Genomic DNA, 16,262 nt, shown 5'->3' with positions numbered 1-16,262 from the left:
CATTCACGCCCTGTCAACACAGGTAATGGCATATCCTCCTGATCGCCTGAAAATTTCAGATTTACATGACAAATGAACAAGAAAAGGTACCAATGTTGTTTACAATGGTATTAGATCCTGAGTTCCTGAGGCTCCAGTATATTCAAAACATGGCACCAAATAAGGTTCTATAAAAATGTAAACCTGGAAGACATAACGAGCAAATAGGCAAGTTAAAGAGTGATAAATCACCTGGACCGGATGGTATATACCCCAGGGTACTGAAAAAATTCAAACATGAAACTGCTGATCTGCTATTAGTGATCTGTAATATGTCGTTAAAATTGTCAGTAATGCCTGAAGATTGGAGGGTGGCCAGCGTAACGACGATTTTTAAAAAGGGTTCCAGGGGTGATCAGGGAAATTACACACTAGTAAGTCTGACATCAGTGCCGGCAAAACAGTGGAAACTATTATAAAGAATAAAATTGCAGAACATATAGACAAACATGGTTTAGTAGGACAGAGTTGTCATGGGTTCAGCCAAGGGAAGTCTTGCCTCACCAGTGTGCTTCATTTCTTTGAAGGAGTGAATAAACTTGTAGATAGAGATGACCCGGTTGATGTAGTTTAACTAGATTTAGAAAAATCTTTTGACCAAGTTCCTCGTGAAAGACTCCTGAGAAAATTTTAAAAAGTCATGGAATAGGAGGCATTGTCTTTCTGTGAATTGGGAACTGGTTATAGGACAGAAAACAGAGAGTAGGGTGAAATGGCCATTTTTCTCAATGGAGGAGGGTGAACAGTGGAGTGCCACAGAGATCTGTATTGGGACCAGTGCTATTTAACATACTTATAAATGATCTAGAAAACATAACGATAGGTGAGGTGATTAAATTTACAGATGACAACTATTCAAAGTTGTCAAAACTTGTGTGAATTTTGAAAAATTGAAGAAAGACCTTAGGAAACTGAAAGGCTGAACATCCAAATGGCAGATGAAGTTTCATGTGGACAAATGCAAAGTTTGGGAAGAATAATCCAAATCATAGTTACCTGATGCTAGGGTCCACCTTAGAAGTCAGCACTCAAGAAAAAGACCTAGGTGTCAATTTAGATAATATGCTGAAATCTTTTGCCCAGTGTGCGGCAGCAGCCAGAAAAGCAAACAGGATGCTAGGAATTATTAGGAAAGGGATGCAACATAAGATCAAGAATATTATAATGCCTCTGTATCACTCCATAGTGCAACCTCACCTTGAGTATTGCACTCAATTCTGGTCGCTGTATCTCAAAAAAAAAAAAAAAAAGATTTAGCAGAATTAAAATTTCAAAGCAGAGCAATCAAAATGATAAAGGCGATGAACTCCTCCCATATGAGGAAAGGCTAAAGATGTTAGGGCTCTTCAGCTCTGAAAAGAGAAGGCTGAGGGGACATATGATAGAGGTTTTTAAAATCCTGACTAGTGTAGTACAGGTAAAAGTGAGATTTTTTCAATCTTTCAAAAAGTACAAAGATCAGGGACACTCAATGCAAATCCATGTTCTTTGTAGATAGCCTGAAAACATTACTGGCTAAATGTGTCCCCAAGTACTGGATTGAGAAGCACCGCTTTTGACAAAACTTTATGAGGTAGTCACAGGGGAGGTTTACTTTTGTTAACTCTAATACATAGATCACTGTACTGTGGACAATTACTCCTGTGTCTGCTAAACTTTTCAGCAGGTCATTTACAAAGATCTGTAGGTTCAGTGTTGCAAATACGACCATTTTTCAGGCAGTTCTATCAGATTTTCTTGCTCTTCCAGATCTTACTTTGACCTCAGTTTCATTTAGCTTCCTTTTCAAAACAATGTTTTAGATACCTGAAACTGTTGGAAGCATTTAAGAGTGGAGGAGTAGCCTAATGGTTTGTGCAATAATCTGGGAACCAGACTGAATTCCCACTGCAACTTTTTTTGACTTTGGACAAGTCACTTAACCCTCCACTGCCCAAGGTACAAATTAATTAAGTATCTGTACATAAAATGTAAACTATTTTGACTGTAACCACAGAAAGACGGTGCACTTTCCTATCTCTTTCCCTACTTTTTAAATTATCTTCATTTTCAAATTCATAGAGCATTCCATGGTTGTTAAAATAGATAGAACAATTGCAAGCTAAAAGGTCAGAATGTTAAAAGGTCTTAGTTTACTTGAACCTAACCAAAGGCCTCTCAAAATCAACTCTGGGGGCTTTATTAACATTAAAAAAAAATTATGAACCAACTGGAAGAGTATCTAAACTTAGCTGCCATATTCAATCTGTTAAAACTAGCAAATAAACATTATGCATTACAATTTTCAGAAAGATGTGTGACTTTGTACCAGGCAGTTGAGTCAGCATCTGTTCACAGAAGGTTCATTTAAACATAAATGGCCAAAGCTACTTAAATCCTATATAATAATTTTCACCTCCAACGTTCTGACCTGCCTGGGACCGTGGCTCCCTCGGAGTTGGTCAGGTAGGCTCCGTAGATCAGACTGACGTCACTGGCCGCATTATGACGTGACCCTAGCAGACCAACTCCGAGGGAGTTACGGTCCAAGGCAAGAAAGCACGCTGGAGGTGAGAATTACTGGTAGTGCTGCTGAAGGAGCTCCGTCGACGATAATGGCGCCGCAAACACCCCCCCCTTCTGTCGTTTCAGGACCCCCTCCCACTCCACCCCTTCGTAAGAGCTGGCTGCTTAAAAGTTTTTACCTCCTGCACGCCACTTCCGTCAGCCTTTTCTTTCGCTTGTGTTTCAGCTGTTCCTGTGGTCCTGCCCTTGAGGGCGGGACCACAGGAACAGCTGAAACACAAGCAAAAAAAAAAAAAGCTGTCGGAAGCGGCATCCCTGCTTGCAGGAGATAAAAACTTTTAAGCAGACAGCTCTACGAAAGGGGGGGGGTCAAGAACGACACGGGGGGGGAGGTCCTGAAACTACAAAGGGGGGGAGGGGATTACTGGAAAGCCACTGGAAGGGGAGGGGCGGGTCCTGGAACTCGGAGAGGGGGTTCTGCAAACTCTGTCTCATACACTCTCGGTTTCACAAAGAGTCTGTGTATCGCACACACTCTCACACTTGCTCTCTCTCTCACACACACTGTATCTGTGCGAAACACTCTCTCTCACTGTGTCTCACATACGCACTCGCACACACTGTCATTCTCGCACACACTCTCACCCAGTCTCACTCTCTCTCTCTGTCACACACACACACTCGCACAGTCACTCTCTCTCTCACACAGTCACTCTCACACACACACTCTAAAACATACACACTCCGAGGAAAACCTTGCTAGCGCCCGTTTCATTTGTGTCAGAAACGGGCCTTTTTTACTAGTATCTTATAATACTGGCTGTCTTGCACAATCATCATTTATGGCTCTGAAATGCTCTAACTTGAGACATTCAAATAGTTTCCTTAACTGCATAATCTAGGATTGCACCCCACACAAAATCTCTACTGTAAAGAATGCCTTCTGCAGGTTAGAACAAATTGGGCAACTAGCACAACCTGCTTTTTCCACTGCTGTTGGTCAATTAATCCACTTGTATAAATTCCATTAGTAAGTTTGCTTCAGAAATCACCTAAGATGTAATGTCAAACTAACTGCAAACCATAAGAGCATCAAAAACACCTGTGAAATCTCAAACATGAATCCAAAGGTTTTCAAACAAAACCTTTAATAGCAACTCAGTGAAAACCAATCAATTTGTTTCTTACAGTTGATAATACTATAAATGTTTTATATCCATACAGTTGTAGGTTCAAGAATAAACTAGAAGGTATAAACTACATCAACTTGAGGATGAGTGATGCAGAACATGACAGCAATGACATAAAAATTGATCAGGATTTTAAGTTGTGGTATCACCTTTCCTTTCTTAAGCTATGCACATGGTTATGCACACTCTTAGAAGAGAGTGGATAAATTTGACTGACTCAAATGCAAGCCACCACTATTACAGAACTCTTTGAGAGAGACTTCTGAAGCTTAATCTGCGAGACCAGATCAGCAATACAGCAGTTATCTTTATTAGTCTCAGAATACATATTTTGCTAAATTTTAACACCTGTAGAAGTTCAACCTTGAAATGTTGAGATGAGAAAATAGTGGGAAGCAATATTTATTAAGATATTTTAAAAATGTTCAATACTTCACAAGGATCAATGTTCACTCTCTTCTGTGTTAGCGAGCTCTACATAATAGTAAAAATTTGATCAAAACATCTAAGTAATTTCCTTTCACTGGAAAATCTAGTCCTCATTTAAGCATCTGAGAATTCAAACTGAATGATCCTTAGGGAAAGAGCACATTTGTAAAGTGTAGTAATTTATTTAACAGATGGAAACCAAAGATGTATAAAAATCACAGAAACCTGAGTTCTATCTCCATTAACTTACCAAAATAAATTGTTTGCTGCTATTAAAATGTGAAATGCATTCTGCAATGAAATTATCAATCTTTCTCCATATTCAGTTCATCCACAAGGATTAGTCAAATTCCAGAGCATGTAACCTCTAGGGAGTGAAAGAAATGCTTCTTTCATTAGCATTACAACCCCTTTTAAAATATTAAAACAAATACAAGTCCACAGAGTAGCAGTTTGTTTTCAATTCATACTTGGCATGTTTCTTGGCCTGATGTTCTGATATGTTAGCAGAGCACACTGTCAGTTTATACTGATGGTCATGGAGCTGTCCAAACTTATGCAAGTCAGAATCTCTTTAGAAGGGAAATGTTCTTTAAAACTAAAATTAAAGAACTTTTTTTTTTTAAGAACTCACTCAGAGGTTACATATAAAATTAAACAATATTAGTTAAAAGAAACCAAAAAAGAAATTAATAAACCAACAGAGCTTCACTATCAGCCCTTTGAATTTCTCAGCTGCTTTAATCTGACTGGGTACATTTCCAGATGTTCCTTTAGTATTTCCCTTGTTGTGTCCTCCTCATCCAACCACCATAAACAGCATTACCCCCAGTTTTATTCAGGAACACTTCCGTTTTACTCTGCAGAATCTGGTGTGATTTCATCTAGTTTTCGAGTTTCAAATGTCTCACTAGACAAAACTCAGCTTTCTCCCCAGAGGACGATATTTACCAACCTAGTTCTGGAGTCACAACTAGAAGTGGAGAAATAGCCTGAAGTTAGAGCAGCAGGCAGAGAACCAGTGATCAAATACCAAGGACAGTCCCTTGTGAGCATGGGCAAGACATGTCACTCTCCACATGGTAATCACTTTATTAAGTGTAGCCTTAAACATGAACTAGCATATGTTATTTACTAAAATGTCCCAAATTATTAAATAGGACCTATTTAACTCTAACAAGCACTGCATTTACCAAAAACACAGTAATGCACAGTCACAAATCTAGCCCTTAGATTGTAAGCCCTCTGGAAACAGGGAAATAACTGCACAAGGGCTCCTCTCCCCCCCCCTCCCCCCCAATCCAAGAGACAGGCAGAGCTCTGGAGTCACAACATGTGGATGAAGCGAAGGTGCAAGGAGGAAGTTTTACATTTGTAAGGAACTGGGCAACATTATGGGAAAGGGGGAGCCTATTCTGGAATGATGGGCACCACCTTAACCAGGGTGGGACTAAGCTGCTGACATCAGCATTTAAAAAGGAGATAGAGCAGCTTTTAAACTAGAAACTGGGTGAAGGCAGTCATTCAAAAGCGCATGATTTTGAACAAGGTATCTTTCAAAGATATCACCAAAACACGGAAGATAGGGTATCCCAATAATGAGGTTGCAAAAAAAAAAAAAAAAAAAAGAGACCACAGTAGACCAGGTGTCTTTAAATAAAAAGCAGACAGATTTTCAAGACTGCAAATTATCACTGTCAACTGCTGAACAAAATGTAAATAGAAACAAGAAACAGTTTGAAATGTCTATATGCAAATGCTAGAAGCCTAAGAATATATTGCACTAAACAAAAAATTAGATATAATAGGCCTGGTGGAAGGAGGATAACCAGTGGGACACTGTTATAAAAGGGTACAAATTATAATCGCAGTGATAGAGTGAATCAAATTGGTGGAGGGGTAGCATTGTATGTTAAGAAGGGCTTTGAATCAAACATCTTGGAATCCCTATGGATTGAAATTCCATGTCTAAAGGGGGAAAGGATAGTGACAGAAGTGTACTACTGTCCACCTGGCCAGGATGAACAGACAGATGTAGAAATGTTACCACAAATTAGGGAGGCTAACAAACTGGGCAACCAATAATAATGGGCAATTTCAATTACCCTGATATTGACTGTGTAAACATAACAGGGGATGCTACTTCGGTAAAATCCCTTGACGAAATGAAGGAATGCTTTATGGAGCAGATGGTACAACAGCCAACAAGAGGAGGAAAAACTACAGACCTAGTCCATAGTGGAGCTCATGATCTGGTGCAGGAGATGATGGTGCTGGAGGCCACTTGAAAACAGTGATCATAACATAATCAGATTTGATATCAGCTCAGGGTAAGTACAAACAGGAAATCCAATACGCATTTAACTTTCAAAAAGGAGACTATAATGGAGTGGAGGAGTGGCCTAGTGGTTAGGGTGGTGGACTCTGGTCCTGGGGAACTGAGTTCGATTCCCACTTCAAGCACAGGCAGCTCCTTGTGACTCTGGGCAAGTCACTTAACCCTCCATTCCCACTTCAAGCACAGGCAGCTCCTTGTGACTCTGGGCAAGTCACTTAACCCTCCATTGCCCCAGGTACAAATAAGTACCTGTATATAATATGTAAGCCTCATTGAGCCTGCCATGAGTGGGAAAGCGCGGGGTACAAATGTAACAAAAATAAAATAAATAAATAAAATGAAATGAGAATGGTGGGGGGGGGGGGGGGGATAGAACAAAAAAAGAAACAGAAGAGCAGCTGCGAAGGTCAAAAATTTACATCAGGCATGCTGTTCAAAAACATCATCCTAGAAGCCCAGGTAAGTTACATTCCATGTATTAAAAAGGGAGGAAGAAAGGGCAAACGACAGCCGGCATGGTTAAAAAGTGAGGTAAAGGAAGCTATTAGAACTACAACAAAAACCTTCAGAAAATGGAAGAAGGATCCGACTGAAAACAGCATAAGGAATGGCAAGTCAAATGCAACACGCTGATAAGGAAGGCAAAGGGAGATTTTGAAAAAAAAAAAAAAAAGAAGATTGAATTGGAAAACACAGTGAAACCTTTTTTTCTAGGTATATTAGAAGCAAAAAGCCAGCAAAAGAATCAGTTGAACTGCTAGATGACAGAGAGGAAGAAAGAGGCACTCAGGGAAGACAAAGCCATAGTGGAGGAAAATTTGGGAGAGATACAGGTGCCAGAAATGGTATTCAAAGCTGACGAGTCAAAGAAACTGAATAAAATCTCTGTAAACCTGGAAGATGTAATGGTGCAATTTGACAAATTGAAGAGTAGCAAATCGCTTGGACCGGATGGTATTATCCCAGAGTACTGATGAAATTGAAAAATTAACTTGTAGAACTATTGTTAGTAATAAGTAATTTATCTTTAAAATCAAGCATTGTATCAAAAGATTAGAGGGTGGCAAATGTAACGCCGATTTTTACAAAAGGTTCAAGAGGTGATCCGGAAAATTATAGACCGGTGAGCCTGACTTCAGTGCCAGGCACAATGGTAGAGACTATTAAAAAGAACAAAATTACAGCACATATTCAAAAGCGTGTATTAATGAAACAAAGCCAACATGGATTTAGCCAAGGGAAATCTTGCCTCACCAATCTACTATATTGCCTTGGAAGAGATGAACAAACATGTCGATATTGTATACCTGGATTTTCAAAAGACATTTGACAAAGCACTTTATGAAAGACTCCAGAGGAGATTGGAGAGTCATGGGATAGTAGGTAGTATTCTATTGTGGATTAAAAACTGGTTAAAAGATAGAAAACAGAGAGTAGGATTAAATGTTCAATATTCTCAATGAAGGGTAGATAGTGGGGTGCCCCAGGGGTTCGTGCTGAGACTCCTTGTTTTTAACATTTATAAATGATCTAGAGATGGGAGTAACTAGTGAGGTAATTAAATATGCTGATGACACAAAGTTATTAAATCACAAGAGGGTTATAAAAATAAGAGGATCATACCAGAATGGGCATCCAAATGGCAGATGACGTTTAATCTGAGCAAGTGTAAATTGATGCATGTGGGAAAGAGGAACCCGAAATACAGCTACGTGATGCAAGGTTCCACATTAAGTCACCGACCAGGAAGGGGATGCAAACAGAATGCTAGGAATTATGAAAGGAATGGAAAACAAAAACAAGGACGTTATGCCTTTGTATCACTTCACGGTGCGACCACATCTCGAATACTGTGTGCAGTTCTGGTGCATCTCAAAAAAGATACAAAGGAATTAGTAAAAGGTACAGAGAAGGGCGACAAAAATGATAAAGGGGATGGGACGACTTCCCTATGAGGAAAAGCTAAAGCGGCTAGGGCTCTTTAGCTTGGAGAAAAGACAGCTGAGGGGAGATATGATAGAGATCTATAAAATAATAAGTGGAGTGGAACGGGTAGACGTGAATCGCTTGTTCTGGCTTTCCAAAAATATTAGGACTAGGTGGGCACGCAATGAAGATACAAAGTAGTAAATTTAAAATCAGAGAAAATATTTCTTCATTCAACACGTAAACTCTGCCAGAGAATGTGGTAAAAGCATTTTGCATAACTTCCAATAAGGGAAGAGAGGGAGAAAGAGTAATTTCGAAGAGACAAGATCACTGTTGCTTTCAGTAGTACAAAAGCATCTCAAAAAATTAAATAAGTTTAAAATTAATAGAAAACAAAAATTTAAAACAGAAAAATTGAGTGGAGAAAGGGTAATGAGAAGGGAGTTACCATAAATACGTGAGTTTTTATGCCTATGAAGAGTCAGCTCAGCGAGTCTGTAAAGTAAAAAAACACTCAGACCGCTGACATACAGAGGCATTTTCCCACGGCAAGTGATCTCATCTCTCGGAAATCACTCTCCCTCTCTTGAAAGGTATTAATCCGCAAACGAACCTTTTTTTCCGGAGATGCGAAGGCGGTAGAACGAGAGGACATGAAATGAGATTGAAGGGGGGCAGACTCTAGAAAAATGTCAGGAAGTATTTTTTCACGGAGAGAGTAGTGGATGCTTGGAATGCCCTCCCGCGGGAGGTGGTGGAAATGAAAACGGTAACGGAATTCAAACATGCGTGGGATAAGCATAAAGGAATCCTGTGCAGAAGGCATGGATCCTCAGGAGCTTAGTCGAGATCGGGTGGCAGAGCCGGTGGTGGGAGGCGGGGCTGGTGGTTGGGAGGCAGGGATAGTGCTGGGCAGACTTATACGGTCTGTGCCACAGCCGGTGGTGGGAGGCATGGATAGTGCTGGGCAGACTTATACGGTCTGTGCCAGAGCCAGTGGCGGGAGGCGGGGCTGGTGGTTGGGAGGCGGGGATAGTGCTGGGCAGACTTATACAGTCTGTGCCAGAGCCGGTGGTTGGGAGGTGGGGATAGTGCTGGGCAGACATATACAGTCTGTGCCCTGAAGAGCACAGGTACAAATCAAAGTAGGGTATACACAAAAAGTAGCACATATGAGTTATCTTGTTGGGCAGACTGGATGGACCGTGCAGGTCTTTTTCTGTGGTCATCTACTATGTTGCTATGTTACTATGTTACTCTTCCCTTCAGGATACGTTGCACAGTACTAGCTAGATTACCACCTTGGATTTGAATTAATATTGTATTTGATAAGTGGTAGAGTTCAACGAGTTTTAAAGGAGTAACTTCCAATAAGCACATAAGCCATTACTAAGATGGACTTGGGGAAAATCCACTGCTTATTTCTAGGATACTGTCAATTAGTTCTGGCAATGCTCTACTGTAACTATACAATATTCAATACTACAACCAGTAGAGAGGATCTCCGAAGTATATATATAGTGTCTTAATGTGCCATAAGATACTCTTGGTTGTTCAAGGGAGAGTCTCATACAGTCACCATAATAACACCAATCAGTGTGTATTCTTTTTAAATGGTGACAAATTTAATCATTGACAACCACCCTCCTATTTCTAGGATAAGCAGCCTAAAATGCATCGTGCTGTTTTGGGATCGTGTCAGGTACTTGTAACCTGGACTGGCCACTGTTGGAAACTGGATGCTGGGCTCAATGGACCTTCAGTCTGTCCCAGAATGACAATGCTTATGTTCTTATGTAACTCACCTCATTTACCAATGAAAAAAAAAAGTGTGATCTAAATCATCTAAAACATGTCTGGTTTTCAGGAAGGCCACAATCAACATGAATGAGATAAATCTACATAAGACTGTATTAAAGATATTACTTTTGAACGATGCTTGAACTTCAAAATTATTATCTTAAAATCCACTCTCTACAGATATTTTAAGTCCTAGCCAGCAAAAACTGCCAGATACTATTTTCTATCATGCCATGTTCGTTAAAAAGAAAGTACCACATTGAGTACAAATAACTGGTGAAATACAGTAGTTGTACATCTAAATATGTTAGTTGCTGCTTTGAAATGCAACCACAAAGCTAGTATTATTAAAAATAAAAATCTATACCTACATATATATCTATATCTACATATATATCACACACATATACATATGTACATATACACATAGCAATCTAAGAAGATACACTTTCAAAGGTTTTTAATGTTTCCTTACTCTTGACTTTTTCTCGTCTATGCATGAGATGTTAATTTTGGCTCCCTGCTCTGTCCTCCCCCTCCTCTTTTATTCACGTTGCTTAAACCTCGGTAAAAAAGCTTACACATACATATGTATTTGAATTTTAGTGCTGCTAAATGTGTAAATTTTTGATACTGTGTCATGGTAGCCCTTTATTACGTTTTAATTTGCTGTTCTCAAGTTTACATCATTTATTTTACTTATGTTTATTGTATTTATGTTTATATTTGGTCATTTCACTATTGTTAACCTGAAAACAAATTGTAAGCTTTATATTAAACTGTACTTGCTGTGCACTGCCTTTGGTGAATTATTATTATATATTAAATTTGTATCCCGCACTTTCCCAAGGCGTGCTAGCATTTGTAGTATATGCTAAACACTAAAGACACCCACAGGAATATATGGGTGTCTCTAGCATTTAGCGTGCTAGCACACCTTAGTAAACAGGGTCCTCAATATGTATTCAATCTCAATTATATTGAAAAAAATAATTTTTAATGGTTAAAACTTGGCTCTTTCAACAAGCCTTCCCCTCTTCTTCAGATTAACTGCAGTTGGTCTTTCATGTTTGATTAGCCCTATCCTCTCCCCCCCCCCCCCCCCCCGCCCTTTTCCCCCTCTCTCTTCCCTCCCCTTTGTCAATGTTTTAGTCCTTCTCTACTGTTTGTGTGTATGGCCTTACAGTACTTTCCTAACCACCATTGTAGTTCCTTTTTTCTTCGTTGTTTTTTTTAATGATTATTGTACACCGCTTTAAACTGCTCATCAGCAAAGGCAGTATAACAATTTCAAAATAAATGTATGCACATTTCTAGTTCAGTAAATCTCTCACATACATTATCACTGTGGTTATCCTACTGGAAAGAGATGCCTTAAGAAAAGTTGACTAAATACCCTGTACAGTCTCTGCTGTCCCTACACAGATGGGGCAAGATGAGTTGTCCACTTACCATCTTAAACAACATCTCCTGCATACCTCCCTCAGCCCTTCTCATAGACAGACTACCATGCCAAGCCTGTTGCAATAGGATTCATATACACTTCCTTTGTACTTTAACCCCCCACCCCCACCCCATCTTGTCACTCTCTCTCCAGATCATGACAATGTATTTAGGAGCTAAGTGCCAATGGCAAGGTCACCCATTGTACAAGAGCTTCAGGAGGAAGAAAAATATATGACCTTCTACTCCCCCTCTACAACAAAATTTATCTTTCATCTTATCAACTATTTTCTCTTTTACCTTACAATCTTTGGCAATTACCTTAAACTATACAACATACAATAATTATTTTCCTTCCCCCCCAAAAAACAATATTTTGGCCCCTTCAATATAAGGATGGAGAGCCTGTTCAGGGATGGAGATGTGTTGATACATAAGTTGCACGAGTATGGTATGAGTGGCACTGTATGGCACTGGTTTGCATCATTATTAAAAAGTCGCAGTTTGCAAGTGCAGAGTGGGGGAAATACCATCACCTATTGTTACGGTGAAAATGGGAGTCCAAAAAGGATCTTCCCTTTCAGCATTGCTGTTTAACATCTATATGGTATCCTTCGGGCAGATCTTTGAGTGATTGGGAGTACATTATCATATGTATACTGATGATGTGCAGTTATTTTTTCTGGTAAAAGTTGGGTTGGAATGGTTACCTGGCAAGCTGACGTTTTATATGAAAGAAGTAGGTTCAGACGGTAGTGACGGGCTTTGAACCTATGTAAGACAGAGCTCAGGCTTAGTACAAAAAAAAAACAGGAATTATTGCAGTTTTAGAGCGTGCTGGTAGGGGAAACAAGGCTGCCAATTAAATCACAGATATGGCTAGTGGGAGTAATATTAGATTCACAGTTGATAATGAAGTATCACATTTTACAGGTGGTGAAGTCCTCATTTTCTCAGTTGCTTTTGCTTTCTAAATTGAGACCAATGTTATCTGTGATTGACTTTAGAACTGTGCTACAAAGTTTGGTGTTATAAAGCATCAAAATAATCAAGCCTCGATATCTTGGAAATAGCTAATTCTAGAGTACATGCACTACAAGTAGTCCAGAATGTGGCAGCCAGGATACTGGGAGCTTTTGGATTTGAAAATGTGACATCCCTATTAAAACAACTGCATTGGCTACCAATAATGTATTGAAAGTGCAGTATAAAATCTTGTCAATAATTCACAAAGGTTTGTATGCCAAAGTACCATGGTACTTCTCGCAAACACTGATAGTCTACCTACCAGTGAGCAGTTAAGGTCCAAGACAGCAACGAGATTAACGACCGAGAGTCTGATGGTTACAAGATATGCAGAAACTGGCATGACTGCTTTCTCAGTTATCTGGCCCACGTTTTAGGAATACACTACTGGAAACATTGAGACTGTCATTCTGTGCAACTGTTGAAGAAGCTTTTGAAAACTGACTTTTGTGAAGGCATTCTACTGAGGAGCGATATTACCATTAGAAACCTGGGACAATGATACTACAGTATGTTGATGAGCGCTTGCTCTATTTTTAATGTATTTCTGTATGTAATTTTGTACTCCGCTTAGTTCTTAGGCAGAACAGAAATTTAACAAATTAAAGCAACTCTCTTTAGAGTTCCTGCCCTCCCTAAATTTTATACTCATCTTGTCGCTACCTTTTCACCAAACAAAACTGTTTTCTCTTAGCTCTATCTTCAGCTTAACAACTCAATATTCTTCCCCTGTCTATAAACTTGGGTTTCCTTCTCTCCACCTAAAAATGCACTTAGAGCAAAAAAAAGATGTAGGTTTCAGGAAAATTAATAAAATGTTTCTCCACATCATGACATTTCCTCCCTTACTACAATCCTCCTTTTTCATATGTTTCCCTCTCTGGCTACTCTAAGTGTTAACACTTAATCTCACTTTGGTATTACTTGATTTATCCCGTAACATACAGTACAGACTCTCTCAACACTATTAAAAAAAAATACAACCAAAAGAGGAAGCTAAAAATGAAACAGGCAAGATCATATTTTGAGCTATCTAGCTAAACATGAAACATCACATAGCTTATTCTGAGATTAAATGTGCTGAGAGTCCCTGAAAGGTGGAGATTATACCTGTGGAGAGAACTCGAAAAAATTTGAAAATTAAAGGTTAGAATAAATGGCTCATATGTAATATATATATAAAAAAAAGAACATATATACACACACACACATATACATACAGAACAAGCAGAATTGTTTTGTACAGTTTCTCTACTATTCAGTCTGCTGGTAAAAGCGTGCAACCAAGGATCTATCAATTTTGACTGCTCATCACAAGTGGTCAGTGAATGTTTCATTTCTTAGTATAAGGCGGCAGCACTGAAGAGACCTTGATACAATCTTAAATAAAATACAACTTACCTCCATCCCTCTCTCTAACTCTGTGAGCATGCATACTCTTCGTCTTACTGTGTCCTGTGCTATCACCATATTTGTTTTCTGGACTATCAGATCGGCGCATTTTATTTGGTGGTGAAGGGTCTGTAGCATCCCGCATCTTGTCATGACGGTGGTCAACACCACTAGGATGACTCTTTGATGAGTACTTAAGAGCCTGCAAATGAGAGAGATTACCATTTAAATCAATAACTACACCTATTAAAAAAAAAGCTTTTCTTCTGCAGCTTACCTAGACACTGTCAGGACTAATTCACAACCCCTACTGTGTATCAATAATCAAGTGTAATAAACCAATTCATGAATACTATGCATAAACCTACTGTCCCTACAGAAGTGAACTGATTTGATATTCTGCAAGTCCAACTTTTAAAACATGAACTTGTTACATATTCCATGTTCATATTTGATGGCCTTATTCCATGTTCATATTTGATGGCCTTAACTCATCACATTGTGGCAAAGTTGACCAGTTTTATACTTCAAGCATTCCCCCAGTTTTGGTTCAGAACTGTTTAAACAAGTTAAACAAAAGAATACAAACACTGGTCTGTGCATAAAACATTGAATTCCCATGCAACAGATTGTGTGCAGCAATGAACTACATTCTGCAGAAAACAAAACACTACAAATAAATATGTATATATTTGAATACCTTCATTACTAGAGACAATCTAGGAACCTCTAGATTTGGTTTAACATTTTTCTAAAAATCATATATGAATTATGCTCTGTTATTTGAAGTGTTCATATTTCAAAAGTACTATCCTCAGGTTCTCTCATAGCTCTGTTTTTACTTGTGTGATAGTTCTACTGTAGTATTTGCAATGTCTACGTTTAGAAAATAAGCTTATTTTATGGCACTGCAACTCAATTTTCAATCAAGTTTTTTAACAATTTGAAATACCTCTCATAAACACCTTAAAGTGCATGAAAAGATCATTCATGCCACAGCAAAAATAAAATATATATATATAATATGGGCAAGAATTTTTAAACGTAAGCAAGGCTTACTGGAACTCTGAACTGGACCACTGGATTCTGGGTTAATTGAACTGAGATAAAATATTACATTAAGCTCTTTAAAATTAAATTTAGAAAAAAGGTATGTGAATTCGATTACGGTGAAAGCAAATTTTCAAGAAAATTAGAAGAAAATAAACCTGGACGTGAAATTAGGTCTTGCAAGGCACAGTGCCATAAATTGTGCTACAAGATGCAAAACTATTATTATTGGTGATAACTGGGAGTTCAGAAGCAATACAAAAGTCGTCTTAGATCGGGCGGAGAGCAGGCCTCAGCCAGGCCGGCTCCAGCGGAGACTGCGGTACTGAGGCCTACAGCTGCCCCCGAGGCCTGCGCCCGGCCCCGGCCCGCTCCGCCCCGCCGTTACTCTACCTGGTAAGGCTGGGAGTCCCTGCGGTCGTGACAGCTGGAAAACAAAAGCAGAAAAAAGAGAGGTTAAGACACCTCGCGAACCTCAGTGAAACGCCCCTCAAAACACTTGCCACTTATTTTGGTTTCCAACAAAAATGGCGGATTTGTCAGAGACGGAACGAACCAAGAGGAAGAAAAAGAATAAATATAATCTTGACTTTTACCCATCACTGAGTCTCGGTTGTTTCCTTGCATACATTACCATCAATGCCGTGTGTGTGTGGGGTGGACGTGAGGGAGGGAGAGAGGCGAGGGGCGAGGCACTGGCCTTTTAGCAAGATTTGAGAGAGAGGAGTTTCGGTACTGAGTCTGAGGCTGACTAGTGAGACGAGCGCTCACAGTCCATCTCCCACCCGCACACACAGCCAACTGCACAACAGCGGCCGACGGAGCCAGGCGAGCGAACGGGAGCCAGCACGACGCTTGCGTGCCAACTGCGTAGAGCGCGCCCCCGAAGCGCGCTCACTGTCTCTCTCCCCCCACCACGCTCTCGCACCGCCTAACTGCGCAGTCAGCTGGTTTCCTGGCGTCGCTTCTTCGCTCATCCGGGGTATCAAGCGTTAGCTTCGGCATTCTTCGATTCCCGGATTTGCTATTTTGCTATGAGGAAGAAGGAGATAACAGCGCATGCGTAGTGACATTGCTACGTCGTGAAAGCCGGCCGGCCTGGTGTGGACGAGTATAGAAAA

General features: G+C 39.7%; 1 protein-coding gene across 1 annotated transcript in view; it reads right to left on the bottom strand.

The window, feature by feature from the left end:
- Positions 1-16,044, bottom strand: part of LOC115458750 (WW domain-containing adapter protein with coiled-coil-like) — a gene marked incomplete at its 3' end in the record, with an annotated part of 100,238 nt that extends 84,194 nt beyond the window's left edge. Inside the window, 3 exon segments of the mRNA XM_030188563.1 lie at positions 14,101-14,293; positions 15,535-15,568; positions 15,738-16,044. Coding sequence (XP_030044423.1) covers positions 14,101-14,293; positions 15,535-15,568; positions 15,738-15,778 — 268 coding nt within the window.
- Positions 16,045-16,262: the final 218 nt, after the last annotated feature.

This window comes from Microcaecilia unicolor, unplaced genomic scaffold, assembly GCF_901765095.1.
Source record: "Microcaecilia unicolor unplaced genomic scaffold, aMicUni1.1, whole genome shotgun sequence".
NCBI lineage: Eukaryota > Metazoa > Chordata > Amphibia > Gymnophiona > Siphonopidae > Microcaecilia > Microcaecilia unicolor.
Note: the sequence above shows the minus strand (reverse complement) of the source record. Positions and strands in the feature narration are given on the sequence as shown.